At 44.2% G+C, this 27,759-nt stretch overlaps 1 protein-coding gene across 1 annotated transcript in view; it reads left to right on the top strand.

Annotated features, from left to right (window-relative positions):
• The window catches only part of csmd3b (CUB and Sushi multiple domains 3b), a 1,929,854-nt gene that overhangs the window by 1,510,012 nt on the left and 392,083 nt on the right, over nt 1-27,759 (top strand). Inside the window, exon 26 of the mRNA XM_085993978.1 lies at nt 1,430-1,568. Coding sequence (XP_085850104.1) covers nt 1,430-1,568 — 139 coding nt within the window. The remainder of the gene's footprint in view (nt 1-1,429; nt 1,569-27,759) is intronic.

Below are 27,759 nucleotides of genomic sequence, written 5' to 3'. Positions count from 1 at the left end.
CCTGACTCTCCCCAGGAGATCAACACAGCCTGGTTGCACATTGCACAGGAGGACACAAGCAGGGATGTTGTCAGGAGGGCCAGACTGCAGTGGCGCAAACCTTTCAATGACCTCAGTAGATCAGGAAACGTTACTGTAAAGCCACACTCAACCCCATCCTGCTGTGCCACTCATCACAACCCCATCACTCTGCCTTCCCTACCCTACTCCTGCACATCCTTACTCACACCAACTTACCTTGCACCTCCACTCATCCCTCTCTATCTACATTATCACTTCCCCATCTCACTAGCCACCCCTCACACTCACCCTCATCCTAGTCCAATCATATCAACTAACAACATACAAGGGTAGGCACTTGTGTGTTTTAGCCAATGTTCATGTAAAGTTTCTGTTAATGTGCTGTCAAACATTGAAACCTTTATTTCCATCGCATTAGCAAGACAAGTGGTTTCAGATGCAACGTAAAGTGCACTGCAGATAGATTACATATCTTAAAGCTCAAATATGTTCATGTCAAGATTTATTGTTTTATTTTCAGTTTCTATGCCATTTCACTGCAGCAAAATATTAGCAATACAGAGATGGTAATATGGTTCCACTTGTTCACTGAGGCTTTGCTTTGTCTCTTTTTGTCATAGGAATTCTAATTATCACCTACTGTATATTACTTGCTTTGGCAGTGCAATTAACTCTGCTTGATTTGTCACTAGCTAGCACTGCATGCTTTTAGCAACTAGTAATGTACATGAATAATAAAATTTTCAAGTTCAAATTGTATGCTTTTATAAATGTACTTTTCATATGATTTTACATTTTCTTGCAGCTTTCTCTTGCTACCGTACAATGATAGAATGATACAGCACAGAAGGAGGCCATTCGGCCCATCGTGCCTGTGCCAGCTCTTTGAAAGAGCTATCCAATTAGTCCCAGAAATAACTGAGGGATAATAATCTTCATTGCACTGGGATTCTGTATATGTATCAGAGTAGAAACCTCCTCAAATGGTGCATCACAGGCATAAAAGAATTAGTAGGCTGAGAGAACTTTCTTTTTTAAGTACACATAATGTCCCTTTTTGGAACAGATGCAAGCAATTTTTAAGTTTATCTGATAACCCTGCAATACTCCACCCTTTCCTGGAGTATCATGTGATGCATAGGTTGCAGCACATGTTCTATTTTAAAAAGTGCCCTTGCAAAGACTCTGATCCTTACCTTCAAAGTTCACTGCAAAGAAAAAAGTACCTCAGAAAATGGAATGGAGAAGGAACAAAAGATTGAAAGATTTGCATCAGAATAAAGTCTGTTTGCATTGTGAAATTCAAAATAAGCCCATGTTTATCACAATGCAATTTGAATGTCAGTTGTGACTTTGTGTTGAAATTTTCATCACTTTAGTACAAGTGAAGATTGATCTTATTTTTCAGCACCATGTGGCGGCAACCTGACAAGTTCTTCAGGGTTTATTCTTTCGCCAAGTTACCCACATCCATATCCACATGGCAAAGAGTGTGACTGGACTATCTCCGTTAACGATGACTACATCATATCTTTGACATTCATTAGGTAATTATTTTTCATTCTTCAAAATAATGTACTTTATTGCTGTTAAAGATATACTATCAGCTCCACCAAGGCTCATGTGTTGACGGCAACGAATAGTTGAGCCATACAGACCAGGAACGTCCATGCTGAGGTAAGAGATTTCAGGCTACCACACAGTAAGGGTGCTATAACTGCAATCAGCAGCTCTGGGTAGGGGAAGAGAAAATCAGCCATTACTTCTGTTTATCGCTGGAATCTAATGATCCTTGTTGGGGTTTGTGGAAATTGGGTAAGAACAGGATATGGGTTACCTGTGATGCCCATGCAAGCAAATAGCCTGCTACCACTCACTTTCTAGGTTGAAGCATGAAGAATGGCCTCGGGTGAGGTACCAGAGGGTATCTGGCACTGTGAAATCATATTCAGGAGAGTGCATTATAGCATGGTGCCTTGCACCAGGAGACATGGCTTAAAATCGGAAGATGAAATTTGAACCCTACCCACCCAGCAGAAACTAGCGGGTGGGCGGGGCGTTAAAATCGCCTATGGGACTTACCAACCGACATCCCACACTGATCCCACATGTTCCAATTTTAAGCTGCCCTGTGGGGCCCGACTGCCGGAGGCCTGCGCGGGATGGCCATTGTGGCTTTTCCAAGTTGTCCAATGTGAAGAGATGTCGCAGTCAGAAGAGGCCCAAAAAGCTAAGTCTTTTTTGCTATTTTTTGAGTTTCTTTGTAGGGCCTGAAGGAACAGGACTGCCAGGTCCCACAAGAAATGTTTAGGCTTGTACTGCCACGGGCTTCCCCCCTCCCCCCAACCCTTCATGAGGCTCAGCCTACCCCCCCTCCCTGAAACTTATCTGCGTGCTGAGGACTGTACCTTCAGTCCGTGACAGCAACCTTATGCCGATATTATGCTTCTGCCCACCAGCCACCTGTTGCCTCCCATCAGTTTTAGGCAAGAGATTGACTGAAGCTATGCAGATGAGGCCGGGTAGTTAAAATCACCTGGGCTTCACATTGCCGAGGTTAGGATGTTTTGCCGCCCGTCTCGGTCCCTGCCCACCTGACTCTCATCCAGAGTTAAAATTGGTGGCATTTGCATCAGGTCTGACATTGGTGGTGGGTTTATATTCCTCTGTGTGGAAAGCTAAAGAGAAATTATTTTGCTGAGCTGTCATTATAAGCAATTGACAGCTCAGTAAAAGAATGCTCCTTTAAATTTACACACAGTGAAAAAAACATTCTAAGTGATGGTGAAATAATCACCTACTTACAGGCAATCTATGCACCAGTGCAAGTGCCTCAGATGGTAGGCCTCGTGGTCACACAATCTGGTTTGCTTGGGAAAGCTGAAAAGATCACTTCATTGCAATATGAGGAAAAGGAGAATCGAAAAGGAACAACAAAGCCATGTGTATTTCATTAAGGATTAGAATCATTTTTTTGGAAAATGATGCACAACTGCAAGCTGAACAAGCTTTTGTGGTTCACGCTCTTGCCCTATTAAATAAACAGAAATTCAATCTGAGTGCTACAAGTACATTAATTATCACTGCAATATTGTGTTCATATAGTACTGGCTGTCATCTGAAGGTATATCCACAGTGTTTGTTGTTTCTTGTTTTTCACAAAAATAATAACATCTGGATATCACTTTTGATCTTCTGTTTCAAACTAGCTGACAGGAGTTTTGATTTAATCATGTATTTTCAATCATGGCATAAGACTTTAGTCTGCAACTAGGGGCGCAATCTTGCCAGCCCTGGGGAGGCAGCTATGGAGGCGGGACTGCCAGGAAAGTGGCAGAATCTGGGGGCGGGTGCCCAACCCGCCACCAACCCACCTCTGTGCCATCTTGCCAGGAGGCGGGTAGCCAACCCTGGGTCCCGTCTCCTTGGAGGCGGGAAATGGATTACAGCCACTTAACTGCCTGTTAACAGGTAGTTAACAGGCAGATAAGAGAATTATCCCCATTTTACCCACACAAGTGCAGGCTTCCCGAAGGCTCCAAACCCTGCCGGGGTCACGGAGGCAAGTAGTGGGTTGGAGGGGTGCAAAAGTGCGCTGTGAAGGTAAGTGATGGGTGCAAGTGTGGAGAGGTAAGTAGGTGAGGTAAGTGGAAAGTGTTACAAAAAATTTACTTACCTTTGTTTCTTCCTGCAGGCTTCAAGATTTGGGTATGCGGAGAGTCTCGCACCTCCGCAGCAGAGATGACAGATGGCTGCTGCATTCTCCAATGCAACAACCATCTAATTTCTGCTAAAGAAAGAGGTTTGATGAGTCTTGAATTCAAGAACTCATCAAACTACAGAGAATGTCAGTGTTTGACAACTTCACAGAGCTGTCAAACGATGACAATTCAGCTGTCAAAAATTTTTGACAGATGAAATGTCATAAGCTGACGCTCTCTGTAACCGGCTTTCCCTTAATTGGCCTGCTAAGCCCACTGGGTGGGCTTAACAAGGTCAATCAAGGGAAAATAGCGTGGGTTGGCCACAAATCGATGGAGACGGGACATCGACCCGACAAGCAGCAGTCCCGTCTCCAACGTGGGCCCATTGGCGAAATCGCCCCCTTGGCCTCTTAAAAAGTAAAATTAATGTGGGAAATACTGGAAATATACAGCAGTTTTGTTAGCAGCTGCAGAGAGAAAAGACATGGGGGGAGAAATTTGTGGGCTGCGCCACCAGTTAGCGCCTAAAGAGGGCACTCAGTGGCTTTAGCGCCACTGGCCACGCCTCCCGTGATATTTAGCTGGGGCGCTAATGGCGGTGTTAGCCTGTTGCGCTGCGCCGCCACCGATGACGTCATCGGTGTGCGCAGCGCCCTGCTACCGCCCCGATCGCGATATTTGGCAGCGACCGCCTCTGTAGCGCGGCTCGCTAATCGCGCCCGGTTCACGGGGCCTACCTGTGGCGGCAGTGGCGCAAATTAAGGTGGAGGTGCGGGACGGCCATTTTTTTCAGCGGCCGCCTGCTAGCACCTCCGTCCCCGGCCTCCTGTTCTCCCCCCGCGGCATTGCCGGCTGTTTTCCGAGAGCCCGGCACTTCTCCTCAGTGCCGGGCTCTTTTGCCGGCACTTGCGATCGCTCATCGCACTGGTGCAGGCCCCTCCCCCTTAAGAATGGGAGGAAGGCCTGCAGTACCACAGCGTGCCGTGCCGCAGCGTGTGGTGCTGCGGCACGTTGCGCTGCGATATTCAGTTTCAGCGCCCTAAGAGGGACATGGAGCGCCTCGAGCCTTGCCCCGTGTCCCTCTTGGGGTGCTCAAGCTGAATTTCCGGCGATCGCTGCTGCTCCGATTGCAGCGCAAAATCTGGCGCCCAGGCGAGCTTGGCGCCCCGTTTGCGGCTCCACCCAATTTCTCCCCCCAGGTTTTTTTGGGTGTAGAGCCTTTACGCCAGGTCTACACCAAATTATTAAACCATATTTCCTCTCTTAAGGCTCTGACAGATCTGCTGTGTGTTTTATTCTCCTTTTAAGACCGTCCTTGAAACCCACCTCTTTGTCCAAGCTTTTGGTCACCTTCCTATTTTCGGATCGACACCCATTTTCTCTCATGTCTCTGAAGCATCTTGGGACGTTATTCTCTGTTAAACAAGCTACATGAATGCAAGTTGTTGTTAATTGGCTGAAATAAGCATTGCATTACAACAACTTAGAAATACAACTTGATATGAAATATTAATCACTTTCTAAAACAGTTATCTTCAAACTAAAGTAAGTGACATTTTTGGTATAGGAACCACTTTTATTTTGAACTTCAATCCACATCAGTTGGACGACGGACTGTACACCTTTTATAGCTTGTACTTACGTTTTTCTCATTTTTATAAAGTAATTTTGCTTCATGCTGCATATCCCCCACAGTGCTATGGTCATTCCAGTAATACTACAATTTTTGCACTATATTTATAATAGTAATGGCATTAATTAGGTGCAAAATCACAGAAAAGAGTAGCTGTCCCTCACTTTGATTTGGCTGGATAACCTCCACTGAGGCCTATCAACCAAGTAGATAGATATTGGAGGACATTGTTTCACCCCACTAGAACAACTACAAGCGATGCAGAGCCTCAGGATATAATAAGTATCATCATGTCACAGCGTTGTGCTACCTAAATCTTTTTAACTGCACAGGTTTCAACTCAGTTTGGTAAGTAATTACAGCCACGTTACCATTGCAGCTCACATAAAGCATTCCAGTTTCTTTCTCTTATGCCTCTCCCAGTGTTGCTTGTGAAATAGTTGCTAAATGGGATGTTTTGACTAATACTTGAATTGTTTGTCCTGTTCTCTGGTGAAGCGTCTCATTTCCCCATCATCTCTCAGAAACTGTTCAATTGAGGTCAGAAACTAATGTATAAATTCACAAATTGCAGCACTATCTAGCTATCTCTAAGTTGTTTTATTAAAATGGTCCTGACAATTTACCAAATTAGAAGAATTAATAGTTGCATTTAGATAAACACCTTTTCGTGCATCAAAGCACTCCACACCGAATTAATGATCATAATGCAGTGCCTGCAGCTATGTCGAGAATGTGGAAGCCATTCTGCAAGATACCATAAGAGGTAATGCCCAGTACAGGTGTTTTGGTGGTGTTGGTTGAGGGAGGAAGGTTGACCAGAATGCTGGGAGAACTCTCAGCTCTTTCTCAAACAATGTCTGGCCAAATACCACTTTAACAGCACCTTAATTTAAAATTTAATCTGGAGGATGGCATTGGAGAGTCTATCTAGATTATGCACTCAACTGTTAATGTGGAATTTGAACCCTGCAAATCTTTAGATCCTGCAGCACAAGTGCAACTAATAGAGCCAAACTGGCACAAAGGGTTTCTAAATTAATTTAGGCACAATTAGCTCAGTCAATGATTGCAATTCAAAGTGAGACTGTACTCCATGAATTGTGTTTATTTACTGGATTTTATTATTTAAATACTAAATATTGTTTTCTGAAATTTTTGAAATTATTCAATTCCATTTGATGACCCACTGAGTCAAGATGTAGTCAATTAGCAAGATAGTTTTCTACTAATTGCTAATCTGTTATGCATGTTTGCTTCTAACATAATTATCACCCAGATAATTACATTATGATTGATAGCTGAAGAAAGCAACTTAGTTTAGCAGCCACAGCTGAAGATTAGATTTTCTGTTCAGCATCGAACGGTTGGAGTTTGAGGTTGTCCAAAAATTCACTGAAACTGAAGCAGTTAACCACTATAATCATAAAATATATTTTTGATTACTTTTAGATAAGACAAGTGATTTGGTGTGGTGCACACTGCTGTAACAAATCCTGTAAATTGCTGCACTTAGTCCATATAGTGTAATTTGCTGCACGAGTACCACAATTTTGCATTAACAACTCTCAGACTCGGAAGACACTGGCCTGTAAGTAATAACAAGTAGTCACTCACAGCAACAAAGTACTTGCTTTTTCTACAATGTGTTAATGCCCACACTATCTAAATGCAGGAAGAATGCAAAACCAAGACCAAAGCAATGACGAATGGATGATAGATTAAGGGATTTTTCAGGCCAGGTCAGTACTTGGGAGTACCGAAGAGTAGCCTTCTCTGAAAAGAGCGGGGTAGAATTTCCATGGGGGTGCTTCCTATCGTCGGATGTAACTTCAGCGGAAGGTCCACGTAAACCCCGGAGAAATGGCGCAAACGGTGCTTATGACATTTCTCCTGGGTTTTCATGGATCTTCTGACAAAGTTACAGCAGATGATTGGCAAAACTTGCACGGAACTTCAACTCCCAACATTTTTGCTGCCTTCAGAAGGGTGCAGCTTATTCATGCTGCAGCAGACGGCATGGAGTCAAAATTGTGAGGTCCTTTTACCAGTTTAGTGCCTCCCTAGTAGTGAGAGGCAGCTGTAAAATTGACCCAGTCGGCCTGTGCAGTCAAGATGCAGTATCATATTTTATGGCAAAAATGTATTGAACCTTGGCTGTGCTGTAGGTGCGTGATATTAATTGTTCTGGTCTTCTGAAGTTAGATTCCTAATGTAAAGTTACTGTTACAAAACCTGATTGTACGCTTCTGGATTTTTTTATTTAGCATTGATATTTGGTCACATTTTGTTCCCTGCATTAGTTTTTGTTGCTAGAGATTGTGATATTTTGTATTTTTTTTAGTAATACTTTCCTACAGTATTGTTGCTTGGCAATGCAATATATTTGACAATACTTGTCTGCAATATTTATAAAATTTGGCAAATAAAGTGGGTGGGGCTAGGAACTCCTTCAGGGGTCTAATAGTAGTGCGTGATCTAGATATGGTGAAAAGTTCATCCAGGGACAACAAATGCAGGTGCCTTGACACCTACAGCATTATGTCCACATCCGTTATGACCTTAGGACTTGTGTTTACAGACCTGGCTGCAGCTATTTAGAGATGTCAGAGGACACCTATCTTCACCACCTCTTCTTCACAAGGGAGGATGACAGTTATTCTATTACTGCATCCAACCTGCATGCTACTTCTTGAAAAGGGATGGCTCTTCTCAAAGGAGTGAAGGTGATGCTTTTATCCTACTCTCAAATCACACCTGTCAAACCAGCTAGTCTGCATTGCACTCATGTATCAAGTAAGATACAAATGCAATGTTTGCAAGAGTTAATAGCTTCATCATTTTCCCTGTAGAAAAGAACCATTAATTCAAAAGACCACTGAACCTTGACTGTATGATGGACTACCCAAGGGTCCAGAGCATCATAGATGGCACCTATGTGGGCACCAGAGCTTCTCACATTAATCCTATGGCCTACATGAACTGAAATGGCTTCCATTTAACTCATGTTCAGGTGGTGTCTGACGATAGAAACATCCTCATATATCCTTATATATTACAACAGTGAAGACATGTCAAAAGTATTTAATTGGCTGTAAAGCGCGTTGGGACATCCTGAGGTTGTGAAAGGTGCTTTATAAATTCAAGTCTCTCTGTCTGTCTCTTTCTTTCTTTCTTTCTTTCTTGTCATGGGGTGCCCAAAACTGTGCACAGTGCTCCAAATTTTTTATTGCTTCTTACCCTTGCATTCAATGACCCTATTTATAAAACTAAAAATACTCTTGGCCTTTTTTTAAAATGGACTTATCTACCTTCACTCGCACTTTCAGAGAATTATGTATTTGAACCTCTACATCTTTCTGTTCATCCATAACCTTCAATGTCTTTGCATTAGTGTACACTACCATTCCTTGGGGGAGAAATTGGGTACCTTTGCACCTCCCATTATCGCCTCCGGGGGGCGATAATAGAGCGCTAACCACTTACCGCCCGGGGGCGCGGCGAGAATATCGCCTCCTGCTAAATTCGGTGGGAGGTTTGTGGCGGCAGTATGGCATTACATCCCGATCTCCTTCACCTGGAGATCGTGACGTCATCGCCCCGGGCCCGAACTTCGGTTTCGCCCCCTGCAGCATCGCCGGCGACAACATCGGTAGCTGCTGGAGGCATTGTTCGGGAGGCCGGGCGCTTCAGGGGCGATACTTAAAGGCGAGGTGGCCAAGGTAGGCAAAAAAATAATCAAATGCTCGTTTTCTGGGTTTTTTTCCTTTTTTCCCCAGATCTCAATCAGCCCAGCACTCTGCTGCAGCATATCAGGCTGATCGGGCTGGATTGCGGCTGCCATCAGGGACCAGTTAAGTTTTCCCCTTGCAGAGCCTGCAGCGATAGTCCTTCCCTTTAAGAGAGCGAAGGAGCCTTCCAACGTGGAAGAGCTGTATGGCCCATTGTGCAGCGCTGCACACCTACCACCCGCCTGCTGCCTGTTGCGCTCCAGGAAGGAAGTGAAGTGCTTGATGTAGCGCTCCACTTCCTTCCTGGAGTGCAAAACCGAATTTTTTTAAAGTTGAGAAACATTAGTGCCTGGCGCTAAGTTTTTCAACTTTTAAAAGTTAGCGCCCCGAAATTTCTCCCAAAATGTGTTCAATTGTACCCGTTTGTCCATTCTACTAAGCTAGCTTTGTCTTCCCGAAGTCTGTTACAGTCCCCCTGTACTGGTCTCGCTAGACGTACTCTTATCCAGTTATCCAGTCAGCTAAACACTCATTCAAATAACTCCTCGAGAAACAGGGTGCAGTTTTGAAGCTTTACTTGAATAAAATTTGTGAAACTGTAAACAAAGACAAAGTATGTTTTGTACATAGAGCTGAGTACTATACATTAGATGTTACTTAAGATATAAACATGTTTATGACAACAGAATAGACTAATTGTATAACTAAATAGCACTGAAGCTAAACCTCAGTAGCTAACAGCTAATCGCAGAATCTACAGTGCAGATAGAGGCCATTTCGGCCCATCGAGCCTGCACCGACACATATCCCACCCTATCCCCGTAACCCCATGTATTTAATCCCCTAACACTAAGGGTCAATTTATCATAGCCAAATCAACCTAACCTGCACATCTTTGGACTTCTTATAGACAAAGTATTGTCAAAATACTACACTGACAAGGTTGTTATCATGTTACTAAACATGGATACTCACAGACATTGCGTCTTGCCTAGCGTATAAGAAGGATGGAACAGGATTCAGAATGACTGCCTCATGTGAGTTTTCTTCACAACTCAGCAGGTACTTCCTGGAATACTACTTCCGGAGCAAACAGGAAGAAGGTCAAATAACACCCTGCTATACAATAACACTGCTATACACAAACTACCACTAGAGGGTGCTATCTGCATGTAATAAGTCCAGGACACCCCCTTACAGTTTGCTGAACACCCTCCTTTTGTGCCATCCATAAATTTTGAAATTTTTGTCTCCTATTTTCAAGTCCAAATCATCCAGATATACTGAGAACAAAAGTGGACCCAGTACTACGCCTGGAGTACATCACTTCCATCTCTCTTCCAATCTAAGCAACACCCATTTATCCTATTTCTTTGTTTCCTGTCCGTCAATCAACCTTCTAGCCATGCTGCTACATTTCCTCTTAGACCATATGCTTGAACTTTTCTAACAACACTCTTGTGACACAGCTTATCAAATGCCCTCTGAAAACCATATATATATATAATGTATGTATCCACTGTATTTTCTTTTTCTATCCAATCGGTAACTACTTCAGAAACTTCCAAATTTGTCTAACACAACTTGACTTAGAGAATTCCATTCTGGATTAACCCATAGATTTCTAAATGCTCACTAATTATATCTTGAATGATGGATTTTAAGAGTTTGTCCGTAACTAACATTCGACTACCTGATCTGTAACTACCTGCCTTATCCTTCTGTCCCTTCTTGAACCAAAGTATTACATTGGCTACTCTCTAGTCCTAGGGCACAATTTGCATATCTAAGGAGCATCGAATAATTGTGCCACAAGCATCTACTATCTCCACTCTGATTTCCTTAAACAGCCTAGGGTGCATGTTATCAGGGCCCGGTGACTTATCCACCCTGAGTTCTTCAGAACCATTGGCCTTGATATTCACCACCACCACTGCCCCACCACCCCTCCCACCCTCCCCCACCCCGATGGGCAAGAGGCGGTCGGGAGGTAGGTTGGCGAGGGGGGTGGGGGGCGAGTTAAAACCTAATTTTTCATCACATTTCTCTACACATTTATTTCTTTTGGCAGTAAAGATTTTACTTTTGTACACCAAAAGTTACCTTCCCCTTTAACGGCAAGCAACAGCACTTTAACCGTTGTTCCCTGGCCAGATTTCAGAGCCCCAGCCAACTGTGCTCCTGTCCAGACTTCCTGTGCAGGGACCCTATTTAATTGAGGATGAGAGGTTGGCCACAGAAAATGGTGCCAGCCCTCCCTGTTGACAGCACCACAGGCAAGTGCATATTCCCTACAGTGGAGGTTTGTACAATATATTATTTTGTCCTTTTTAATTGAAACTCTGAGGAAAACAAACAAAAGTGAAGTTATCACATCATCAATTATGCATCTCTATTTATAAATAAAGCAGTTTTTTCAAGGCACATGAGGAGAAATTGAGCAATTCTTTTTGGAGGGAAGGGGCAAAAAAGAGGTAAGAACCCCAGCTCTGCCGTGGTTCCACCCCTCCTGAAAGGCATAGGGGTAATGCGGGGCTTCTTCTGTTTGCCCCTTCCCCTGCCACCCCCCATGATCTGGCACTGGTTTGAGGCCGGGTCTGAAGGAGCTCCTGACCTAACCCAGCAATCCCGACAGATGTGCTTCTGATTGGACCAGTGGGACCTACATCTACTGAGAAGAACTGTTTGGTTCTGTACTAGGCCGAAAGTAGTTCCTGACATTGTAACATGTAGGGGGTTTCTCTTGCTCGTTCTGGTCTCCTGCCAGGTTTTGTGCAATAATTACCCTTGAGTGGTTCGACCCACTCCCCCTACGGTTCTAGACCTTGGACTTAGATGCCGAGAACTGTAGTGCAGAGAAAGGACTCAATAGACCAGGTTGAATAGCACGAAATGGATGCTTTTATTTTTAAACAGTTTGAAGCATTACAAAATACATGTCATAGGCACAGATTAAAGTAACTACAATCATGCACAAATTTATGAACTTGACTCTATGGAAATGGGGAACACATGGCACATCGTAAAAGGGAAAACACATTACGATTACCCTTAACTCCCTCCCCTATACCTAAACTAAGTTTCGACCTGAGGAACTTGGGATCATGCTCACCACTCTCAAAATCGCGAAAAGGGGGTTCGCAGCCTTTTGGCACCGCTTTCCATCGTCACGTGGATTTGGAAACTTCTGGCGCAGTCGATATTCTCTCTCTCTCGGGGCGGCGGGGTAGACACAGCCTCGATGAGCGCTCGTCAAGGTTGAAGATCCCCTAGGTCTGTTGTCGATTTTTGTTCATGGAACAGACCAACACCCGATGGGATGTTGAGACACGGAAGTGTCAGGCCCGGAATGTCCTTTCTCTCCGGCCTGGATCGTCGGTTTTCCTGAGGGTGTCTTCTCCTTCGGCCTGGGTCATCGATGATCTCCCGACAACAGTACCCGGGCCACCCTCGCCGTCTTCCCGTCGTCACCGAGCCTTGTCTGGCTGAACACCGACCACGTTGTCTTTTCACCAAAATTGTCCGTCCGAAGCGTCTTTAAAAAGACGAAGCGTCTTCATCGATTCCAAAGCTACCGAGGTAGAAGAGGCGCCGATCCTGGATCTGTGTAACCGTCACCGTCCGTCCTTCGTTCGTCTGTTCGTTCCGTCGATAACTCCGTAACTTTTGATGGACTTTCAATCCATAGTTATACCCTTTTGGGACAGTCTTATCTCCCGCCAAATCATAGTCCTGTCTTTGTATTAATTTTGGCGGGCAGAAATCTCTGCAGGGGCGCTTTGTCTTGTAACGGGAGCCGGTGATAACTTAACTGGCCTTCCTGGCCGATAATGTCTTTTAATGTCTTTTACATTGTCACCGCGACTCGGTTCGCATATTGATCGGTCCGGAGATTTTCCTTGATGGCTGTTAAATGGTTTCTCCTTTGTACGATAAATGGGTATAAGTGTTTTTGCATTGTCCGCCCATATCTTGATGGGCCCCATCCTGTACTTAGAATCCATTGAATATGTATGCTGTTTCCCTGAGTTTCGGTTCCCAGATACTGGCTTTCGCGGGCTTACTGTCTTCAATCCACAAGCCTGTTTGGCTTGCAGTAACAGAAATCAAACGGTCCAGAAAACTGATCACGAGGCCCGGCGGCCATTTTGTCTGCCCTTTTATCAAAGGTCTTTCTGTGCAAGCTTACTTTGGTCAATAAACTGTCTTATTTTATCCTGTTTTCTTGCGTGATTATTGCTGAAAATTTCGAATCTTACAAACAGCAGTCAATCCCAGACGGATTGATTGTCATTGGAAAAAGTGCCAAGGTCACAGGGCAGCACTCAGAAGAGTATTATGGTTCCTTACCATTTCAGTCCTTGAATGCCCCTGTTACACTGCTACAGGTGTGGCTGCCACCCCTATTATTTAAATGAGCCTTCCTTGGAATTTGGGAAGGGATCACAGCCAGGTCAAATTGGCAAGTGGAAGTTCCACCTTGCCACACTTCAGTTGCACAATGGCGCTGTAGAATTTGTACCCTACGATCTTTACAAACCAGACCCTGTGAGATTCTAACAACAAAAACTTAATGTCAGTGATCAGAACATCCAAGGAAAAATGACTGCTTTTTCTACACAACCTGTCACAGATATGCAAAAAACTACTATAGATTTCAGTTCTTTTTTTTTTGCAGTGTACAGTACCTCCAACAGGACAGATGTGTTTGAGGTGATTGTCCAATGATTAACTCCAGATAGGAGGAATAATTTAGTACAGCAAGATAAAAATGGAATCTCTAGTTTATTACATAGAATGTTACAGTACAGAAACAGGCCATTCAGCCCAACAAGTCTATGCAGGTGTTTATGTTCCACACAAGCATCCTCCCACTTTACTTCATCTCACCCTATCAACATCTACTTTTATTCATTTCTCCCTCATGTAGCTTCCCCTTAAATGCATCTATGCTATTAGTAACAGTAAAATCTACAGCTCGTTAACAATGCAATAGAATGTGAACTAACTGTGACAAGCTACTAGAATTCTGTATCGCCCCTTTTATTTTTACCTTCTGCAAGGAGTGTTTTAAATGTTTTAGCGACTTTATTTTGATTAAAAGTGATGCATTCTTTGCTCTCCCATTGTCACCATAGGGGTAATGTTGTAAGATTGCGCATTGGTGTGGAGCCTCACTGGTTGGGACCACATATCAGACACTCCACACTATGATTTTTAGTCCATTTAAATAAATGGATGGAAAATTGTGAGGAGTGCATGCCTGAACTCCTGATAAGCACTCCCGGTGAGTGAGACTTTGCACTTATCTGTTTCCTTTCTACATTTCCGTCCATTACTGAGACCAGAGATGCCATTCCATTTGTAGGCTACAGGAGTTTTAAGAGTGGCCAAGTAGCTGTTAGTTCTGTTTTCAAGTCAGGTTCCCTGGCCAGACTCTAAATTGCCTTCAGGTGATTTTATCTGTATTATTCTTACTTCACTGGTCTGGAGTAAACAAATTGAATTGAACATCTGCATGATGAACGTCCAATTGTGATTGATTTATTTTTGTTGCTGCTCCACATTGGTTTCTCTCCTGCAAGTTCTTTATTTTATTGTTCATGCATTAGAATTTGGTTTAGCAAAAACCATGAATTACTTAACAGTCAAAGTTCTTTGCAGCTTTTTAAAAAATAGGTTAGTTGATTTTCTGTGACATTTCTAAGAACAAAGAAAAAAATTGTATTCTTCTAACTTGTTTTATTAGTTTTACACTCTAGTATTTTTCCAGCTATCTTTCCATTTGTTTCTCACGCACTCTCATTTATATCTCTGCTTCTTTGTTTCTTTTTTATTCTTCTCACTCTTTCTCACTCTTTCTGTTAGCCTATCTCTTTCCACCACCTCCTCCCATTTTATGCCTCCCATTCTCTTGCATCACTTTTATGTCTTTCTTTCCTGTTGTCTATATCTGCCCCCATTAATCTTCTCACGCGCTGTCTCTCACTGTATATGTTCTACTCTGTATGCCTCAAGCATTTCTTTTTGCTTCTACATGTCTCTCAATCTCTCCTTTTTCTCTCACCTGGGAGACCTACAGATCTGCTTGGAGCTTCAATTCTCTGATAGCATAGAAAAGATTGTATATCCTTCTGGGAGTGAGAGGCCAGGCATGTGCCTTTTATTACATTTGTGGGCATGTCCTAGCCCTAGACACCCCCACCCAATGCATCCCAGTACAAGGCCTGGCCTCCATGTTTCTTTTCAGACCAGGAGAGACTAAAGGGGAGCCTGGACTGACAGAAAGAAGGAGTAAAAAGGCCAGGAACGGAAATGAATGAGCAGGGAGGTACATGGAGTCAAGTGTGAGCAAATGGAGAAATTGGAGATACTTAGGGCTGGGAGGTAGTGGGTGGGGAGGCCAGACCAGGAGCGAGCAAGGGAAAATACTACGGCCTGCCACAGGCTGGAAGCGAGCAATAACTAAGTCCGCAAGTAAACTGGAAAAGTGCCAGGGAAGGTTAAGGCAGTATTTGAGCTGTTGGAAAAAAAGGAAGCAGCACATTTGCTATTAAGGCTCCTGAAAACCTGAATAATAACATAAATAGGGCAAAATAAACAGTGCCAAAGTGAATTGTTTGCTAAATACTTTTACTCGGCTGTTTAAATGAACTTGTGTATATAGCTAAGTTCCTAGCAAGCCTGGGCACCCATTTTATGTAAGCAGTTAGATCACTCAGTATAATGCACGCATAAACATCAGGAAATTGCATGCATATCAAAGTGATAGCATCATAACTTCATCATAACCTCAATATTGCAATAAAGCTCCCACTTGCTTCAGGCCAGAACTTTCTGCTCCCATTTAATTTAGCACCGGAATTGCATGTGATATTCAAAATGGGTGCACTTCCAACATTAAGGATCTCTTAATTTTGCAATTGATAATGCCCATTTTACACCCAGACTTTTGTTAAGTATGTGTATTGTATTGAACAATTAACACAAAGACTTAAACGTATAACTCAAACAGGTCTTTACTGGTTGGAGGTAGGGACTGCACGTAGGTCTTTACTTCATGCCCACAGGCGGGAACTGAGGGGAGATCAGTACCCACAGTACTATTTATACCCCTATGGCCAGGAGTGGTACTGCGTATCACTACGCCCTACAAGTAGTGCAGTCCTGTCCATAGGTTCAAAGTAGCACACATATTACATACACAACATTCCTCCCTTCTTAGCTTTACAGTCATCTCCCCATTTAACATAACGTAATAACATATATACATATATAACTTCAGGTTTACATAACAGAATAACATAGATACATAGATAACTTCATGTCAAAACAGATCACAGATTCAGTCTCTGCGGAAAACAGTTCACAGATTCAATCTCTGTGGTGTAGTCGGTTCACGTTGCTGGAGTGACTCATTCAATAGTCCTTCCATGGATTTAACAGTTTGAACTTCCGAACTGAATTGGCTCCGTTCGGAGGGACCATGTGTGTGATCTGGTAGAGGTAATAATGGTTCAGATGGGTCATCTTCTGTTTCGACTTTTCCTTTTCTGCTTCTTGGAGACTCTCTGGGCTCCACTGTCAGCTGCCAGCTGCATGCGCAGTTCCTCCTTCTCTTCCTCCTTTTTCCGTAGTAGAGCCACCTTCTCCCGATGTTGCGTAGACTTTCGGTGCTCCTCCGTGATTTCTGTATGGTGGGAGTCGAAGTTACAAGTTGGGCAGGACAGGACATAGTAATATTCGGTGTCGTCCTGATCTAGGCCAGCGAGAGGGTCTTCTATTTCCTCCATACCCAGCTGGGCGTTAGCCAGCTTTTGTTCCAAGTCCAGACATCTTTCCTGAAGAGACTTCTTCATGCGTACCTCTTCATCCAGCTTTTTCTGGGCTTTCAGCAAGTCGTTTACTAATGACCTCATTTGAGATTTTACTACTTCAACTTCTTTTGGAGATTGATTGATCGGACTATTCAATCCCTCTACCGGAGCAGCTGTTTCAGCGGTCTGTTGTTCTACGTTGACGTGAGTCAGCGTACTTTTGGCATCCAAGGGCTGCTCTGTTGCAGTCATCTCAGTCTGTGTTGCCACCTCAGCTCTTCCAATAACCTTTGAGAGCTCCGAACCCCTTTCGTTTGAATATTGAAGTTCGTGTTCAAGTTTTTCCCATTTCAGAGTCCTGTCCTTCAGCATATGCAGGAGTTGGCTGACCGTTAACTCCTCTGACATCAGACGTTTTGTGTGCTCCTGCTCCATTTGCTCCAGCAGCTGCTTCTGTTGTCTTTCCAGATGTTCCCACTCTATATCAAAGAACTCTTTCGTCGCATTCATCTCTTGCTCAAAACGGCGAATCATTTGTTCTAATTGCTGTTGCAGTTTGAAATGGAGTTGAGTTCGAGCCCGGTGTCCCTCAGAAATGTGCATGTCAGTAGACTGGACAGACTCAGAATTCTCTATCTCAGTGGAATTCTGTGCTGAAACTTTGTCTTTTGCACACGGGTTGGTCTTACCATCATCAGTTCCAGAGTCTGGGTTGATTTTGTTCACCGAGTTCTCACTCGTTATTGTTTGTAGGAAATGCCAGTCCATATTCATTTTCCTAATCCACTCCCGTCCTAGTAGTGGAGGACCTCCTTCAGATATCACATATAAGTCCATTATTTGACTGTCTTTGCCCTTGTGGACCACTGCAACCTCTATTTTCCCGATGGGGTACACTCTTTGCCCCGTGTATGTTTTCAATATAATCCCCGTATCCTGTAGGGGAATATGTTGGAATAACTTTCCGTAATCTTTCTTATTTATGACCGTCAATGCCGATCCAGTGTCCAATTCCAGTTTTACTTGGACTCCTTCTATCTGAAGAGTGACCCAAATTGTCTGGAGGTCTGCACCCTTACCAGCGTTGAGTACTCTTAAGCTAGCCAGTTCATTACAGTTTAAGCTAGCCAGTTCATTACTGCTAGCGTCTGAATCGGACTCCTGTTCGGTCACCTTGTGTACCTTTGCGTATTTTCCTTGCGGTGACTTCTTGTTGCTGGTCTTCTTCCCTGACCTGCATACTCTAGCTATATGTCCAAGCCTACCACAAGTTCTACATTCTTGGTTTTTAAACCAACACTGGTTCTGATCATGCGTTGTCTTTCCACAACGATAACATTTGCCAGAACTCACACCCAATTTGTGTGCACTGAGCTACGGTGACCGTAGCTGCATTACTGCCGTGCCTCTCGCTGCGGCTTCGTGTGCTGCTGCCATAGTGACCGCCTTCTCAAGCGTCAGCTCATTCTCCTCGAGCAGTCGCTTTTGTGTATCCTGTTTAAATAAACCACACACAAATTTGTCTCGTAGTGCATCTGTCAGTCCCGTTCCAAACTGGCAATATTTCGCTAATTTACGCAATTCCAGCAAATATTCAGCATTGCTTTCATGCTGTAGCTGCCTTCTGTCATAAAATTTAAATCGTTCCGCTAGCATCAGCGGCGTGGGGTTTAGATGATCTTTCAGGACAGTAACAATCTCATCGAACGTCTTATCCGCCGGTTCATCTGGTGATAACAGGTGTTTCAATTGCCCGTATGTCTTCGCACCCATTAAATTTAATAATGTTAGAGCTTTATCTTGGTCACGAATTTTATTGGCCTTACAATAATTTTTTACTCTTTCAACATATATGGCCCAATCTTCGAGGTCACTATCAAAGGTGCTAATATTCCTGTGTTTAGGCATCTTCTTCTCTTCTCGAAAACAACACAAGTATTGCTTCACTTATTTCTTGTTTCTGAAAATTCTTATTAATTTTCTAAGATGGCGGTTTCCCGCTTCTGCCTTCTTCCCCAGCGGTTTTCCCGTGAAAAATGGCGGCTTTCCCGTGCTTCTCGCTCTCCCCGCCCACTTCAATGGCGGTTTTCCCGCGCTTCTCGTCGCTGACTTTCAGCCCGACTGCGGCCCTTATCTCCTGTGCGATCGCTGGTGCGCCGCCCGCCCGAAGCGGTTCTCAGCCCTTATCACCGGTGCAATCGCTGGCCCGCTAAGCGCCTCCCGCTTGAAGCGGCTCCCGGCCTCTGGCTCACCCGCTCGCGCGGCTCTTGCTCGCTCCCTCCCTCCCGGGCTCTGGCTTACCCGCTCGCGCGTTTCACCGTGGCTCTTATCAGGGATTGCGATCGCCCTTATCTCCCGATCGGTGGCCCTGTCTTTGCAGCCTACGCTGCTCGGCTTACCCACGAGGTTATGGAGGCTTCAGGGTCCTAATGCCTGTCGCTTCCAGTCGCTGGAAGCTGTCAGGATTTCTGCTGCCCTTCAGTTTTCAGTGGGGTGTTGAGGATTGAAACCTCTCTTCAACGTCCTGTCTTTGGACGAAGCCGCCGTGGAATAACTGCCGCAGGGTTCGAACCGACTCGTCGCCAATGTTAAGTATGTGTATTGTATTGAACAATTAACACAAAGACTTAAACGTATAACTCAAACAGGTCTTTACTGGTTGGAGGTAGGGACTGCACGTAGGTCTTTACTTCATGCCCACAGACGGGAACTGAGGGGAGATCAGTACCCACAGTACTATTTATACCCCTATGGCCAGGAGTGGTACTGCGTATCACTACGCCCTACAAGTAGTGCAGTCCTGTCCATAGGTTCAAAGTAGCACACATATTACATACAGAACAACTTTGTTATTTAAAATATTTGCATTTGTACATTTCTGAAAACAGGTTGAGGTCTGATTTAAAAATCTACAGTAATGAATTGCTGATCATGGCTATGTTATTATGGGAATCTGTTGAGCTAAATCTAAAAACTTCTCATGAGATAGGAGGGAAAATCAGAAATCAAGTCACCCAATTTTGTTGCTGCAGACAGAGGAGAGGGGTAATATTGTGAGACTTGGCTCCCACTGTCAAACCTTATTAGCAGTGAGCATGATAGTTGAGATAGGGCTATCAGCTTTGATCTTCTGATCCTCCTTTACCATTATTAAGGCTCAGTGCTGGGAGCAGCAACTAGCAAAATGATGTCTAGACAGCTCAACCTCTCTTTCTGCAGAGGCAAGACTGTGTTTATTAATAGATTGAAAGGGGGTGAATTTCTACTGGTGTTTTCCTGCTCACCGACATAACTTTGGCGGAAGTGCCATGGCAACATATGAACATTGGAATAGGAGTAGGCCATTCAGCCCAATTCAATTAGATCATGGCTGATCAGTATCTTAGCTCTATCTACCCGCCTTGGTTCCATATCCTTTAATACACTTGCCTAACAAAAATCTATCAATCTCAGTTTTGAAATTTTCAATTGATCTAGCCTCAACAGCTTTTTGGGGGAGATAGTTTCAGATTTCCACTCCCCTTTGTGTGAAGAAGTGCTTCTTGAATGGCCTAGCTCTAATTTTAAGGTTATGCCTCCTTGTTCTGGACTCTCCTGCCAGGGGCTATAGTTTCACTCTATCTATCCTATCAACTCCTTTAATCATCTTAAACACATTAATTAGATTACCCCATAATCTTCTGTACTCAAGGGAACCCTGCTTTGTTATTTAAAATATTTGCATTTGTACATTTCTGAAAACAGGTTGAAGTTTATTATTCAGGCACAGGACCGAATTTCTGTATTTGAGAACATGTTTTTAATCATGTGTGGTGTCCCTTTTCACAAGCTCTTCATTTTAAGATGGAAAGAAAGGCTTCTGTTTCTGATGGCTGTAGCATTCTATATCAAATGAGATGGACTACTTTCAACTTAGTTCCTGGTGAGGTCAACTCCACAGTACAAAACTGCATGTGGTGTGACGGAAATTGCTGTTAAATTGGTCATCTCATTCATGGCTAGTTAGCTGGGGGGGGAAGGCAAAATACACACTGGTGCAATCATTTCTGAGGCTGGGGTATAGAAGGAGCTTTACTCCGCATCTAACCTGTGCTACACGTGATCATGTGAGCTGACACTGGGTGCAAAATGTGAAAAAATCACCCATTCCCAAAAAACAAATGCCTCACCTTAATGATCACAAACAGGCAGCCTTTTTTTTCCTACCTACATCCGCGACTCTTCTAATGCCCTCTATCACTTTAACAGTTTCCTGGCCCTAACTGTCTCCATTTCACCATGGACAGAGGCCCAACCAGTCCCCATCCACCCCCTCCTCTGCCTGGCTGAACTTGTTCTCCATTGAACAACTTCTTCTTTGACTCCACTCACTTCTCCAAATAAAAGTTGTTGCTATGGGAACCTGTATAGGTTCTAGCTATGCCTGCTTTTTTGTGGGATATGTGGAAATTCTTTGTTCCAGTCCTATTCAGGTCACCTCCCTCTCTTTTTTCCAGTACCTTAATGACACTATCGGTGCCGTTTCCTGCTCTCGCCCCAAACTGGAAAATTTCATCAAATTTGCTTCCAATTTCCACCCTTCCCTTGCCTTCATATAGCCCACGTCCGACTCTTCCCTTCCTCGACTTCTCTGTCTCCATTTCTGGGGATAGTCTATTGACCAATATCCACTATAAGCCCACTGACTCCCACAGCTACCTTGACTACACTTCCTCAGACCCTGTTTCCTGTAAGGACTCTATTCCATTCTCCCAGTTTCTCCATCTCCATGGCATCTGTTCTGACGGTGCCATCTTCCATACCAGTGCTTCCGATATGTCTTCCTGTTTCCTCAACCGAGGATTCCCCTCCACCATGGTTGGGAGGGCTCTCGACCGTGTCTGTTACATTTCCTGCACTTCTGCCCTCTTCCCTTCCCCTCCCTCTCAGAACCACGATAGAGTTCCCCTTGTCCTCACCCTCCACCCCACCAGCTTCCACATTCAATGGATCATCCTCCGCCATTTCTACCACCTCCAGCGTGATCCCACCACCAAACAAATTTTTCCTTCCCCTCCCTTTTCAGCATTCCAAATGGACCTCTCCCTCTGTGGCACCCTGATCCACTCCTCTATCACCCCCAACACCCCCTCCCCTGCCCACGTCACCTTCCCGTGCAAGCGCAGGAGATGCAACACCTGCCATTTTACCTCCTCCCTTCTCATTGTCCAGGCCCCCAAACACTCCTTCCAGGTGAAACAGCGATTTACTTGTACTTTTTTCAATTTTGTATACTCCGCCAAACTTTTATTTTAATTTCTCTCACAGAATTTGACTTACAATCCATGTTGTTCTACAGTGTACAAAATTTGACAGACTTTCTATAACCTTTCAAAAATGAATTTGTATTGTGTCACTCATGTTACTTTATAATGGGCCATTCAAGCAGCAAATTGCCTGCATATTGTTATTACACCTTAAAATCTCCTCACATTGCCAATGTGCAGTGTCGCTGTCAAGTTCAAATCTTTCCCAGTTTTTAACCCAAGGCTGACAAAATAAGATTGTGACAGATAGCTTTCAAGTCCTGTAGCTAGGCTATTTTTTGAACTTCCCTCATTTATTTTCTGGTAAGAAGCCATGTATTAAATTTCTCATTCTTTCTTTTCTTTCGCTGCATCGTTGCTTTCATGCTGCTCGATGAATTGAACATATTTTGGTCAATTTAATAAATCTTTCCAGTGGCTTATGTTGTCCCTGAACCTGTTCCAAGCTGACGGCAGGAGTATTATTTTCTATTTGCTATGATACAGGCTGCTGCAGCTCAGTGCCTTGTGCAGCTGCTTCTTTCAATATTATCATTTTCTCTGTGTGTTTGGCCATTGAATAGAGAGCATCTCCATGGGTTGCAGCAGCTCACTAACTTGTGGTTGTTCTTTATTCAAATGAAATATTTACTGTATGTTAGGCTATAATTTGCCTGTATATTCTCTAGCCGCTCACTACATTGCATACTGCTTCATTCAATACCGACTCCTTTCAGCTGTCGATGTATAGGTAATTAAACAGCCATACCACCATCAAATTATCTTTTTATCTTGATTATACAAATATGAAAGAATTAATTGAGATTTACATCACTAACTCATTTATCAATGTTATCCATGTTGGAGATATTTAAAGTTATTCTAATGGATGTTTTCTGGGTGGCACAATGAACAATATTACTGTCTTCTCTCTTCTTTGACCTACATTTGAATCCAGCCAAGACGTTTGGATGAAAGTCTGCTCTCTTTGACAGTTAAGGGCTGTATGTGCAACATAGTTGCCACCTGTCCATGTTCTGTGTGGCGAGTATGCATTTCTAGCCACCTCTTGCACTGCTTGCTCAAAAACGTGCTGACCTGTGGACAAATTAAATCGCTCTTCAGCTGCTTCGTTATCCATTGTGTGTTATCTCTTCTGTGCATCCACAATGTTTCAGTGCATATACAGAAGAAATAACCCAGAAAATAATTACAGGGTGATTTCATGGGTTACCAGGGTTTCTTGCTCAAATGTGGGGTGGCAAGTACAATGCTGATACATCCTCTGCACTAACACCCAGACAAGCACTCAACGTTGTGTTTATTATTGTCCTGTGGGTTATGGAGATAGAAGATGTGTCGTTTCTTTCTCATTTTAATTGCTAAACGTACTTCCAGTTGCTGTATGTGACATTGCTGGCTTTGTAGCAGCAGCTCTGACACAAAAGAATGATGTGATTTGAAATTAAATGAAGCTGCATCTCCCATGGGTATTACAGCTCTTCTCAGCCTATTGGAACAGTGCTGTGAGACTTATTGGTGTACTCTACTCTATACTTTAACTTAAATGTTGGTGTCAAAATATTCTCTCAGCTCTTAAAGAATTAATAGCTGCCTTCCAAGTCTTAGACCAAGAAATTGAATTCCAAGATGCTGCTGGGCACTAGCATGGGATCTCATGGGATTTCATGTTAACTTCAAATCCCTCAAAGCATTTTTTCTTCCAAGCAAGAGACCATCTTCTAAATGAGAAACGTTTGTGCCCTCCACTGTGCTACAGCCTGTCATTGTTAGGTGCCGGGATCTTATAGGCTACTGTAAAACAGGTGCAGGGGAAGAGATAGCACCGGCAAGGCAAGAGACCTCCTTCGAAATGAGAAACTTTTGAGTCCTACACTGTGTTGCATTGAGCATGTAAGCCACCATGAATCCATTGCAAACAAACTTTCTAGCTTTACTGGGATGTCGATAATCTTTAATAAATAAAATGCTAGCTAAAAAGTAAGAACAAAAATGAAGCATTTAGGACATGCATAGCAAATCAGATGGGCTTAAAATAAAAATCAATTGTACAGAGCATTAAACCTGACAAGCCTCAATGTGTCCAGCTTTATTGCTTGAGTCTTAAGGACTGTTGAATTATTACCAAACTACCAAAAGTGGGTCAAAGGAATTCAGGCTGAGAGGCTAGTAGTAAAACATTAATTGCATTTCCATATGTGCTGTGTTCCTCATACTCGAGGATCATGATGCCAACAAAGAAGAGAGCATAAATTCATGGTAGATGGGTGCGTTGATAACTATGTAGGTCAATACTTGCTGGATATGGTCTACCACAAGCTCTGGGGTGTTCTTACGTTGATCCCTCTGACCTTGCTTATGTCTTGCCTCCACACTGGCACAAGGTTGTAACTCAAAGGCCTCCACTCCTTCTATCAGTTAGCATGTTTTTGTTGTCTGTGGTTAGCCAAATTTTCCAAGAGTCAATGACCATATTGCATTGCTTCAAGTGAATCTTCAACATGTCTTTGTAGCATCTTTGTTGTCCGCCATGCTTTCTTCTGCCAGCCACAAGTTCTCCATAAAGCAGTTGCTTTGACAACTGTACGTTTTCCATCCTAACAATATGTCCAGCCCGACAGAGCTGAGCATTGATTATCATAGCCTTAATGCTGATGGTGTCAGCACACTCCAGCACTTTGTTATTAGTAATCCTGTCCTGCTATCTAATACAAAGTAATGTGCAAAGGTGTCTTTGATGAAACCTTACCATCAAAGGTTGAGTGTGCTTTCTATAGAGCGCCCATGTTTCACATCCATACAGGAGATTGGTAAGTAAAACTGCCTTATAAGCCTTCAGTTTAGTGGCCACCTTGATACCGTGCTGATTCCAAACACTTTTGGACAAGCTACCAAAAAAGAGAAACATTGAAGATTATGGAGAGTGGGATTAGATTCTCTCCAGCCCCGTCTTAATGGGGGATAATGATGGATGCCCCTACCCAGAATGCACAATGTGCTAAAATATATCTTATCCATTTTAGAGTAAACTGCCTAGATCTCTTAGCTCAAATATTGTCAAACTTTATGAGCATTTAATGCAAGCATGCTATTCACATTTAGAAATGAAGCACAGGAATAAGTGAATCAACAAAGCTTTAAATTTAATACCTCTTCCTCACAATTTACCGATCTTCAGCAAACTGAGTTAATTTCAATCTTTAAGCAATCAAACAATCATTCTCTTAAATTACATCAACAAAAGGGCAAACATCAATATATTTCAAAAGAAAATTTAAAAAAATGAAGTCACCAATGCACAGTGTAAGTCATGCTCCTTTAATTCAGAGCATAAACTGCACAATCATATTTTAAATATTTTTCAATTGGTAACATTGAAATAATGCAAATAATATATGAAACACAAGAGTGACTAATGGGATTTTTCCTCCTGCACACAACAATCTCACCTTCTCTGTGTATATCTATATATATAAAACGGTATGTCTCTCTGTCTGTCTTTCTGTCTCTCTGTCCGGCTATACAATCAAAAGTTATAGAGCGTAACTACACGTGTGTTACATCAAAAGAAAGCTTACGATTCCAGAACGGTCGTAAGCGTATTTACGTTTCGGTGAGACAAAAATTGCGCCCGCGGTATCCAAAAAAGTTCAAAATTCCGCTCATTACCTGCTCATTAGCATTGAGTGACGTCGAGGTCGACCAATCGTACAGTCGAGCGACCCGACGGTCGACCAATCGCTGCATGGCGGGGGCGGGTTCCTGGCGCGTGCGGGCGGGCCCTCCTAGAGTCGAGTGACAGGACGATTGACCAATCCTACGCTTCGGTGACCTGACGGTCGACCAATCGGTGTGTGTGTGGGCGGGCCTTATCGTTCTGAACCAAGGTGAGTCGCCGCCATCTTGATTCCAAACTTTTCATTTCTATTTCCCGCTTTCTGCGTGTTTCTTTTCAAATCTACATTTCCACCAAAAAAAAGTTGCTTTTAAAACACAAATTGTTTTTAAAAAAGTTAATTCATTTGTAAATCTTTTTTCTAACCTCTATAATTTTCCTACCTTTCACCGTTTTTGCAGGCAGGCCTCGAAGCCTGGGTGTCTGTTGCCCAGCCACGCCCGAGCTACGCACCGGCCATCCCGCTGGGCCCGATTCCGAACCAGCGGCCAGCCATCTTGGTAAAGGCTGGCTGGGCTCACTGCAAGCTCCTCGCGCTTCATTCGCGCTCGCGCTGCACGGCGCACACGCACCTCCACACAGAGCGCGGCCAGAGGGAAGCGAGCAGGTTAGCGGGGGGGCGGGGCTCGGGAGGGGAGGGGGAGCGGAGAGGGTTACCCCGACAACCGGGCTCGCCAGCCGCAATCGGCCGTCTCAAGCCGCTCAGGCCCAGGCCCGGTCCCGGAGATCGGGAGGCGGAGAAGGGAGGAGGGTTACCAAGGCAACCGGGCCCGGCTAGCCGCAGTCGGCCGTCTCAAGCCACCTCAGGCCCGGCCTCAGGAGGGCGGGGCTCGGGCTCACCGAGGTGCTGCGCTCGGCATGTCAGTGTGTGGGGCGGCACGGAGCTCAGCGGAGCCATCGCCGACAGAGGGGAGAGGGTCTGCTGGCTCCCCCCCTCCCTTTCTCCCCCCCCCTCCTTCCCCCACCTCCCCCACCCCTCCCCTCCCCCTCCCCTCTCCCCCTCCCCCCCTCCCTTCCCTCCCTTCCCCCCAGTCGCGCTCTCTTCCCCCCTTCCCCCCAGTCGCGCGCTCTCTTCCCCCCAGTCGCGCGCTCTCTTCCCCCCAGTCGCGCGCTCTCTTCCCCCCAGTCGCGCGCTCTCTTCCCCCCAGTCGCGCGCTCTCTTCCCCCCAGTCGCGCGCTCTCTTCCCCCCAGTCGCGCGCTCTCTTCCCCCCAGTCGCGCGCTCTCTTCCCCCCAGTCGCGCGCTCTCTTCCCCCCCAGTCGCGCACTCTCTCTCTTCCAACAACAACATGCCCTCAAAATTCCCTCGGCACCGCCGGGCACTTCAGCTAGTATTCTATATTACTATCAGCCGGTCCTCTTGTGACTTTTTTTCTGGGGATAACATGGGGTGAAACCCCTACTGATTATTCTAACTAAAAATTTGGTTCAAGCGCAAAATGAGATTATCTGCTTTTTTATTTACGCCAATGTTTCTGGTAAAATTAGTCAGCCCTAATTTGACAGCAGAAGGAGACTCTTTCTGTCAGCTGGTGAATTTAGTAACTCATTCTAAATTTTCCTGTATGCAAGCAAAGAGCTGTGTTATGATTTGACATTGGCATTTCTTGCTATCAAAATGCATATTTGCAGGTGATAGTAAGCAATTTGTACCCTGGAAACTATGGAGAAAGTTAGTTCTACTGAAAATTCAAACTAGCTTCTAGAAATAATCGAGGACAACAAAAAGACTAAGGGGGAAAAATTTGGTGCGCTAACATCGCCGGGGCGTTAATTTAGGCGCAAAGCAACCAATTTTTACCCCTAATATCCCTAATTCCATGATATCCGGCAGGAGATAGGTTCTCCCTCACTCCTGAAACTGGACTAGAT

The sequence above is a fragment of the Somniosus microcephalus genome, chromosome 7 (genome assembly GCF_052327205.1).
Source record: "Somniosus microcephalus isolate GS21.2 chromosome 7, FLI_Smic_1.0, whole genome shotgun sequence".
Classification (NCBI taxonomy): Eukaryota; Metazoa; Chordata; class Chondrichthyes; order Squaliformes; family Somniosidae; genus Somniosus; species Somniosus microcephalus.
The sequence above is the reverse complement of the archived record's forward strand: the minus strand, read 5'-3'. Positions and strand labels throughout refer to the sequence as shown.